This window comes from Sesamum indicum, linkage group LG8 (genome assembly GCF_000512975.1).
Source record: "Sesamum indicum cultivar Zhongzhi No. 13 linkage group LG8, S_indicum_v1.0, whole genome shotgun sequence".
In the NCBI taxonomy this organism is placed as follows: Eukaryota; Viridiplantae; Streptophyta; class Magnoliopsida; order Lamiales; family Pedaliaceae; genus Sesamum; species Sesamum indicum.
This window is the reverse complement of record NC_026152.1, coordinates 7,246,567-7,257,112: the sequence shown is the minus strand read 5'-3', so window position 1 is coordinate 7,257,112 and position 10,546 is coordinate 7,246,567. Positions and strand designations below refer to the sequence as shown.

At 35.1% G+C, this 10,546-nt stretch overlaps 1 protein-coding gene across 1 annotated transcript; it reads left to right on the top strand.

Moving 5' to 3' along the window:
• LOC105168564 lies at positions 8,892-10,316 on the top strand. The gene is made up of 3 exons (XM_011088700.1): positions 8,892-9,027; positions 9,519-9,842; positions 10,153-10,316. The coding sequence occupies exons 1-3, from the start codon at positions 8,892-8,894 to the stop codon at positions 10,314-10,316; spliced, it is 624 nt and encodes a 207-aa protein (XP_011087002.1).

Below are 10,546 nucleotides of genomic sequence, written 5' to 3'. Positions count from 1 at the left end.
GCAATGAAACCATAAGTCCAAGGGGTATACCCTTGGAGTTCCCGAACATTCGATGTGGTTAATAAAAATAAACGACAATAAAATTGATGGGGCTAATAGTTGAATGTAAAACGAGAGGTGCGTAAATCATAAATCAAGGATTACCTTTGATTTTATTTATTTCGAACCTCCATCATTTGATACATTCATGAAAGGCTTCAACTTAGAAACCCTCTAAAGTTGCGTCAACACCACACCAGAACTTGGGACTCCTCAACTTAATTTGTTAGAAAAGAATTAAAGAGATAAATACACCAAGTGTGCACAAGAGGGGGTTTGGCCGAGTGGAGTAATTGGAGAGAGAGAAGTTATTTTCTTGCTTTGTTATGTATTCATTCATTTGTTATTTTAAATAACTAATACACACATATATATCTTGTATGGATGCATTAGAATATATCTAGGTTCTTTTAACCCTCCTTAAGGTAACAAAATCTTTTATTCCAAATAAAGGATGACTAACATGGCACTTTACAAAAGTGATTTTGTTAGTCATAATTTTCTATTCTAACAACTTTCACCAACTTAATTAAGGGACTTGGGTAGATTTTAATAATAAATAAAATAAAAGACCCAATTAATTTAATTAAATTCAATTTACTTAAAGCCCACTTAATTAAGTCCATCATATATTTGAATTAAATATATGAGCCCAATAAGCCTCTATTAATTAATAAGTCCAACTTATTAAATAGAGAGCAAGCCATATATAAATCAATAAGCCCAATATAAATTAATCCTATTAATTTACTCTTGGACTTTTCCATCCAATGGATTTCTCTCATTTATAAGTAATCCAATTACTTATAGAATTAATTGTGTATGATTTTTGTGTGACTCTTTAGGTTCACCTTTCAGCTAGACTTGGGCTAGTGTCAAGCACTATTATTAATTAAATCCAATTTAATTAATAATTCTTGATCAATCTTTCATCAAGAAAGCCCGTCACCATGGGTTGGCGTCTAGCAACGGTCCATGGCACTAAAGACTAGGCGAATATCCATGTGAACTTTTAGGCTCTCGAGTCCGTTCAGATACAGTCCTTCCATCTAGTGTCTCCCGACCTTAGTTTAGGGCATGGAATAGGATGTCTGTTCCCATTCTTGACTAGGTGTCTATGGTTAATACTTGAGATCACGTTATGCCAAATTGCTCGAACTAAGAACCTCTTTTTCCTATTCGATCAATGACTGTGGCCGTAGGTTTATAGAGCGTTAACGCATCTCCAAGTGCATAGGAGATACATCTGTCATGATTTGACAGGGGATAGATCCTCTTTTTGGAACTCATTGTCCTTCCTACATAATTTGAATGCACTAGACAAGGCTTATGATGACCATATTTGAGACACGATCACCTCCTGCACAAATATAAGATATAATCATTGTATGCACGTGACTGTCATGATTACTCAAGTCTGAGGACTACTCCTGTACTATCGTAGCTGGGGATTCATGTCATACCGACCAAGGCTCCAAAGCTTCTATATGAGAATTCTCGCAAGTTAGTTCAGTCGATTCGACACCTAGTCAATCGATCCATTTATAGACGTCCCATGTCTGTCGTTGATGAAATACGAAACTCATCAAATAAATGCGACTCTTAATGCAAGTTTCCATAGGACTTCGATGCCCATTCTCGAGATCTTGAATTTGGAATATTTCAAACCCAACCCTAAACAGTTGGTTTCATGACCGTCATCCAATGTTCAATCGAATTGTTGAATGGTTGTTATTGGTTTTGTTATGATGTTTGAAAGAAATGCAAGCATAAATGTAAGAAGCACAACAAATGAAATGCCAATAGCGAATATTCATTTAATTCACTAAATAATACTGCATAAAATCGAGTTATTGTCAGAATAGATTACTAGGATGCCAATCCAATTGGCTTTTAGATCGCCTATTCTAACATCCTCTACCTACTATATATGTAACATGATTTTCATTTTGTTACAAACTTTTAATTGCAGTTTTTTTTATCTATACTATTTATTAAAGACGCAACCCTTAATAGTAATTAATTTTGATGATAAAATATTTATTTATAAAAATATCTTAAATGTACTCATTTATTCACAAGTATAATAAAACTATATATATATAAGTATATATATTATCGATATATATTGAGTTGTTTCGACAGTTAATTACTGTGAGTTTGTTTCTTGAGATTATAATAAAAATGTATGTGCTTACTTATTTTTTTTAAACAAATACATATATATTATTTTTTTATTACACACTCATCATGTTTGTACCGACTGTTAGTTTATTTACTATGATATCATTATTGTATGATTTTTTAGGTTAAATACAATTTTCTCCTATAAAAATGTAATGGATAGAAACTCTAGCTAAACAAAATGAAAGAGCAACCCGTCTTCCTGAACTTTTAAATTAAAATGAGGCAATTTGCCTCTCTTTACACCTCTCATGCCGAAATCAAAATGCAATGGGCAATTATTTTTTGACATATATAATGTCTATGTTACTCCTACTTACTAATATAAAAACATAAATACTGAATTACGTCCTTTTCCTATTTACTATCAAATAATCAATTTTTAGACATATATATATATATATATACATAAAATGATTTTGTTCAAACAAAAAGTCATTAGGATAAAAATGAATGGGGAGACATTTGCTTGTTTGTTTATGTTTCCTTTTTAATAGGTTTTCTTGTTAAATGACTATATTTGGATTAATTAATCAAATTTTGTTTTATACCGGATTGTGGTGCCAAATTAATGTATTTTCGATGAGAATATGTATAAACAAACATGTTTTAGGCATTCAAACTTGGCCTATCAAACTTCTAATTAAAAGCCCAGGGAGATTTGCCCTTTTTATCATTTTAAAAGGGTATTAACGACCATAATTAATTTTATCTGACGTAATTAGATCTAGGGCTGAAAAATATATCAAACTATTCAATATTCTATTGAAATCAATAGTAAAAGGTCATTTGCTTGATTGTTAAACTTAACATGCTAAACTTGGACAAAAAAGTTTGTTCGATAGACTTTGAAACTCGACTTCAACTTGTTTGGATTAGTTCAAAAATAATATCAGATACTTAAAAATATTGAATTTATTCGAACTTGACTCATATTTGATTCATCACCTATTGCTCATTTCATCTTAATTATTTATTAGATCATCAATCAAATCAAATTCGCATACAATTTTTTAAGCTTGATAATAATTCAGACAAACTTAGATAAGGAACTGTTGCAGCAACTGCAAACCAAGCAATTTGGTAGAAGCTGTTGATAGATTTGGGGCAAAGCTGAGAAGATGCTACTATAATTTGGGTTGACGACAAGTCAGCCATTGCTATTGCAAAGAACCCTAGGCAGCATGGAAGAACGAACACATCAATATGAAGTTTCATGCAATTAGAGAAGCAAAATCGAATAGAGAAGTCAATCTGGTGTATTGTCGCTTTGAAGATCAGATGGCTAACATATTAACTAATTAAAGCTCTTTCTACAGCAAAGTTCGAACAGCTAAGATCAAAGCTTAGAGTCTCTTAGAAAATTCTCCAGGAGGAGTGTTGGAGTCTGAGAATTTTCTAGGTACTTTAAAAATCATGTGACATGATAGTGTGCACATGGTTTAGTGTAAAGGCGTGGAGATCCTTATTTTCTGGTAGTTATTTTTGTAAAAAGTCTAGGTGTGTTATTGGTCTAGTATTGATCAAAACTATAAGATTTTTTGCTAATGCAATATATGTATCAGAATCTGAATGAATGTACTGTGGTTCACATAGAACCCTTTCCTTCCTGGTTGCAAGCTTATTTCAAACGTGGCCAGTTAATCAGTGTGTCAACCTCTCAACTTTCATGTGGAGCTTTCTTTGGAAGCAAGTGGTAGGAGCAAACTCCAATTGTTTGCTTGGAAAGCTTGTCATAACATTCTCCCCACTAGAGGCAATCTGGCACGTAGAATTCCAAATTTGTCATCCACCTACCAGCGGTGCATAGCCCTTCGGAGGATATAGCGAATTCTCTGGTGCATTAATGCTTGTTTGCATGCCAAGTTTGGGCCCTCTCCAGTGAGGGCATTATCTCATGCCACAGGCATACTGAAACCATGTTACAAAAGCATTTTTAAAGAAAATTGGATGAACATGAGTTCCATTTTATTCTTAATAATTCGCAGAATGGAGAATCTGGTATCATCGCAACATCCTGCTGGCAGAAGGCTTACAGACTAAACCGCACCAAACAGTAACATGTATCTATTCTATCTCAATGCCAACCCAAACGCACAAAGTCAGCACAGAGCTGCATGCCTCATGGAAATTCACCATCATGCTAGAGGAAAACCTGCTCAACCGAATCCAAGAACATCTCTGATTGATGGTTCCGCATTGGGTCCTTTAGTTACTGAAATTTGGTCGCTTACTTTGCTTCCTGTTTGTGCTTGATTGTTGGTAGAATAAGTAACGTAGTGGCTCATTCCCTAACATCATTTGATTGTTTTTAATTAATATTATTATGATACTTTCCCTCAAAAGAAAAAATAATAATTTTGTTGAATTGATTGGTTTGTAACCTAATATTAGTTGGACCTGATCCAAAAATCATTAGAAATTTTGTTTTGTTTAGTAAAAAATTAGAACATATTTTTAGTAATTCTGTATTTTATTAATTTTAATTCAATTGTCTAGACAATGGAATTAATTATTTTACTGATGATACTTGTAAAAATTACAGAATGAAGAGCTACAGAAGCTGCAAGCATGAGTAGCTGGAACTGCAATTGTTTGAAGTTGAAGACGAAGAACAGTAACTTAGTTCAGAGACGTGTTTCTTTGTTCCACGCTTATTAGTACATTTAAGTGAAAATGCGGTTTACTCTTGTTATTAAATTTTACGCCTTCTAAGGCGTGTGTTCCCGCTTTAGCTATTAGTAGAAGATTGGTAGTTAGTAGTTAGTTTTCTTCAATTAAGTCTGGCAGATATATATGTATATATGTAAGAACTGCTCTGTAACTTGAGAGAAAAATTTCAGTTCTTGAACAATTGCTTCTACAGAAATACACTAATGGCTTATTCTTCTTTGTGTATTCTTGATTCTTGTAATTTTACATGATATCAGAGTCATCATTGATGGTCTCTGATTTCCTTCTCTTTCTTTCACTTCAAACATTACATTCAAAGTTCATAACCTTCAAGAAATCACCATCGCAGAAGATATAGAAATTCTTAAGCTGCATTCAAACGACAATCCTGGAATGAGTCTTGTCACTACACCATTAGACGGTTCCAATTTTCTTTCATGGAGTAGGCCAATCAAGATAGCCTTAGGGGCTAAAAATGAAACTAAGTTTCATCAATGGTGAAGGAGCTAACCATGCAGGAGATGGCAAAGATCTTGAACAGTGGATGCAAGTGAATTAAATGGTGAAATCTTGGATATTGAATTCAATATCCAAGGAAATTGTTGAAAGCTTCTTGTACACAAATACTGCAAGGGAGTTATGGGTGGAATTGGAGACTCGATTTGGGCACAGCAACGGCCCTATGATATATCTATTGAAACGAGAAATGGCTTCAATCTCTCATGGATCACTATATGTTTCTGCCTATTTTTCGAAGCTTAAGAGGTTGTGGGATGAGTTGGCTTGTGTTACTCCTACTCCACAATGCAATTGTGGTGTATTTAAAGACATTGCAGAATTAAGAATGGCAGACCAGCTCATGGAATTCTTGATGGGGTTGCATGAGACATATGATCAAGCAAGGAACCAAATCTTAGTGATGGATCCCCTTCCTAATGTCAATAATGCGTACTCTATGATACTTAGAATAGAGAGACAGAAGGAAATAAGTGCATCAAGAAACATATGCACACCACAAAACATGGCAATGCAAGTAACAAAATGGAATGAAAGGCAGAAAACGTTTCAAAAGAAAAGAGCTGCGTCAGACAAGAAACTGCAAGTTTGCAAGGAGTGTGGTAAAACTGGGCACACAAAGGATATTTGCTTCGAAACTATGGTTTCCCTGATTGGTATGAAGCCTTGATGGAGAAAAGGAAAAGCAATGCAACAACAAACAATAAAGCATGAACAACTATAGAATCAGAGGAATCAGTACATAATGCGATTAGTGAAAAATCAGTCTCAGAAATAATCAAAACAGAACTACACAAATATTTTGGAAGGTTAGAACCTGAAATACCAATATTGACAGACACATCTACAGCACAGGTAAGTACATTGGGAATTCTGTTCTTGATAACTGGAGTTCAAATGTATGCATTATAGACAGTGGTGCTACCACGCACATGTCTAATAATCCAGTTTTATTTGTGGATTCCAAGCCTCACGATTCTAATGCTTTAATTCACCTTGCAGATGGCACTAGGCATTCTGTAACTAATTCAAGAAGTCTACTTCTTTATAGCAAAATATATCTTCATAACGTTCTTTATGTTCCAGATGTAAGATTCAATCTATTGTCTATTAGTAAGCTATGTAACTATTCTAACATTAGATTTGAATTCTTTCCTACTCACTGATAGGATAGCATTTTGTGCTTATTTCATTTAATATTACAACCTATTTTGTGATCAAATGCTCCTAATTAAATATTATTTTGCAGCATTAGGACAAACGAAATGGAAAATGAAGAAAAGCACAAAAATGAAAATTTGGACAAGACTCAAACTCAATTTTGGCAAGAATTTGGAGCTGCTTGGACTACCTTTTGATAAATGAGGAGTTTAATTAGGATTATAATTTTATTTCCATAAGCTTTTAGTTTAATTAGGAATCTAGCTATTATAAATAGGTGATGTAATTCACTTTAAGAAACAACTTTTGAACTTTTGAGATCTCTACGCTTTTATAATATTTTCCTATTTTGCTTTTCATGAGCATTTCTAGCTAGTTCTCTCATTTCGGTTGAAGACTTGGTGAATACTTAAATCCAACAAGTTGTGAGATCTAATTTATGCTTTCTACTTTTATTCATATTGGTATTTTGTGTTGTTCTCTGTGCTTTTATTACAAATAATCTGATTTATTGTCAAGAATATTTGCCTAACCAATTGAACATGCAAATCTGTAATTGTTTGTTTAGTTCAATAATTAGTGGTAATATAGCATAATTGATTATGTAGAAGTTTTCGATGATGTTGTGGGGAATTCACAATCTAACTTAAATAAATCCTCATAGGAATTTATTGGTTAGAATTGGGCCTTTCTAGTTCTTATGCTGTCGGTAAATTAAATCTTGAGGACGTTCCCAAGGTTGTTTACTGATTAGGGATTTAGTCAACGGACGTTCCTTGACTATCCACAAGGAAAGGTGAGGTCGTTAGGTCGTACCAATGACCATAACCAATTTATCAATCATGAATAATTGTTATCTTTGCATCTATGATCAACCGTGGAATGAAGTATGACTTGTCTTTAACTAGAATATTTTTATCATATATTTATCTCTTCTTATTTTAGTTTTTTTTTATTTTTATTCTTCACAATCATAAAAATCCCCCCCAATTATTTTTATTTTTTTATTTTTTTAAAGAAATTAATTTAAAATCAATCCCTGTGGATTCGACCCTACTCAAAATTCTACAAAAGTGTTCGTGGGAATTATTTTTGGTGGATCCGACACCCATCAAATTTTGACGCCGTTGCCGGAGATTGTTGTCATTTAAATTAATTTCTTTTTCTTGAAACATGGTTTTATGCCACGTTCTTCTCGTACAGGATAACTGAATTTGACCTAGAGATTGAGAAGTCCGCTCGGAGACTTCGAAAAGAAACCAAGCAATACAAGGAAGAGACTTCTACTTCTTCCTTACTAGCAGCAGATTCTAAGTTAGACGTGTCCACGTCTAACAACTCTAAAGACGAAGTCATGGTCCATAATCCTGAACGAATGATCAAAGAGATGACTTCGCTCCACTTAAATCAACAACCACTCTGCCTTGAATATCCTAATTTAAATGTTGATTTTGAACTTAAATCCGGTCTCATCCACTTACTTCCCATTTTTCGTGGCCTTGTAGGTGAAGACCCACACAAGCACCTCAAGGAATTTCATGTGGTGTGTTCCGGCATGAGGCCTCAAGGAGTCACTGAAGAACAAGTCAAGCTAAGAGCCTTTCTATTCTCATTGGGGGATAAAGGAAAATATTGGCTCTACTCCTTACCTTCGGGATCTATTGTTAGTTGGAACGAGCTCAAGAAACTATTTCTTGATAACTACTTCCCCGCTTCAAGGACTACAAACATCACGAAGGAAATAAGTGGAATACGCCAATTCTCCAGTTAAAGTTTCTATGAATATTGGGGGAGATTCAAGCAATTGGTAGAAAGTTTCCCTCATCACCAAATTCTCGACCATCTTCTAATTCAATATTTTTATGAAGGGTTGTCTGAGGTAAATAGAAGCTTGATAGATGCAGCTAGTAGAGGTGCTTTGTATGACAAAACTCCTACAGAAGCACGCAAACTAATCACAATCACAAAGGGTAAATAAGGTAAGTACTTCTATTTATGAACGTTTATATAAACTTACTTCTCTTGTTGAAAAGTTTATAGGGGGAAGCATTCAACAAGTTAAGACATGTGGGATATGTACATCTTTGGGACATTGCACCGACGCTTGTCCTACACTTCACGAAGAATCAACCGAAGATGCTGACGCCGTTGGTAGATTTTCTGGGCAACTACAAAGGAGATATGCCCCATTTTCCAATACCTATAACCCTGGATGGAGAGATCACCCAAATTTGAGGTATGGCAATCAACCTCAAAATTTTTAAAGGGTTCCACACCAACAACCACCACCACCATCTCAAGCCAATCATAATAACGGTATGCCTTTGGAGGATATCGTGAAGACACTCCCCTTGAGCACCCAAAAATTCCAACAAGAAACCCGCTCGAGCATACAAAATGTGGAATCCCAAATGAGTCAACTGGCTTCCTCCATTAGTCGTTTGGAGTCTCAAGGTAAGTTTCCTTCCTAAAAATTATTAATCCTAAGCAAAATGCTAGTGCTATTTGTTTACGCAGTGGAAAAGAGCTACAGTCCAAATCAGCATTAAGCATGGACACGCACAACAAAGCACAACAGAGGAAGAGTTCGAAATTCCCACCAAACAAGCTAAAAAATCCAAACAAGTCAGAAATGACATTCCTACGGGATTGGTGACAAAACCACCCTTCGCGGAAAGGTTTGCTAAGGGGAAAAAAAGAAGAAGAGAGGGAAATCTTTTAAACTTTCCGCAAAGTGGAGGTAAACATTCCATTACTTGACGCAATCAAACAAATACCTTGTTATACCAAATTTCTCAAAGAACTGTGCACCAACAAAGGGAAGTTGAAAGGCAATGAAAGGGTAAGTAGGGGGAAGAATGTGTCCGCCATTCTCCAACAAAAACTACCTCCCAAATGCAAAGACCCCGGCATGTTTTCTATCCCTTGTAAAATTGGTTTAATAGGTATTAAGAGAGCCATGTATGATTTGGGTGCTTCTATAAATGTCATGCCTCTTACTATCTTTAAATCTTTGAATGTTGGTCCATTAAAAGAAACGGGTGTTGTGATTCAACTTGCTGATCGTTCTATTGTTTATCCTGAAGGAGTCCTTGAAGATGTTTTAGTAGAAGTTAATGAATTGGTTTTTCCTGCTGATTTCTTTGTGATAGATATGAGGGAAGATAACTCCCCCAATTCTACATCTATTTTGTTAGGAAGGCCATTTCTTAAAACCGCTAGAACAAAAATTGATGTCCACAATACAATGTTACCTATGGAATTTGATGGTGAAATTATAAGATTTAATATATATGAATCCATGCGATATCCTAGTGATGTACCTACTGCTTTCTTTTTGAATGCACTTGACCTGTTGTGCAGGAATTGGCAAATTATGATAATGAAGACCACACCAAGTTAGTGTTAGAAAGGAGCCTCACAACCACACAAGTGAAACTTTTGGAGGACTTTATAGCACTCGATCCAAACATAGGAGAAAGCGTCTTTGAATTCGAAGCCCTTCCACCTTTACCCTTCAATCTTGCTTTCATTGAGTTGCCACAATCTCATACTAAACTTGTCCCTTCTATCTTGCAGGCACCTACTTTGGAATTGAAGGAATTGCCCAAACATCTCAAGTATGCCTTCTTAGGAGAAACTACACTCTATCGGTGATCATCTCTAGCAAGCTTTTCGCTTTAGAAGAGAAGAAGTTAATCCGTGTGCTTCGAGAGTTCCGAGAGATCATTGGTTGGACATAGCCGACATCAAGGGGCTAAGCCCTTCTACATGCATGCATAGGATTCTACTTGAAGAAGGAGCCAAACCATCACGAGAGGCACAACGTCGATTGAACCCGCCTATGATGGAAGTGGTGAAGAAAGAAATCTTAAAACTTCTTGACGCAGGTATAATCTTTCCTATTTCTGACAGTGAATGGGTAAGTCCTACTCAAGTTGTGTCTAAGAAAATCGGTATCACTGTGGTTGAA

Coding starts and splice junctions, on each gene's coding strand:
- LOC105168564 (XM_011088700.1), top strand. CDS start 8,892: ATGCCTTTGGAGGATATCGTGAAGACACTCCCCTTGAGCACCCAAAAA. Junction 9,028..9,518: donor TAGTCGTTTGGAGTCTCAAG/GTAAGTTTCCTT, acceptor TTGGTTTAATAG/GTATTAAGAGAGCCATGTAT. Junction 9,843..10,152: donor GTTACCTATGGAATTTGATG/GTGAAATTATAA, acceptor TCTATCTTGCAG/GCACCTACTTTGGAATTGAA.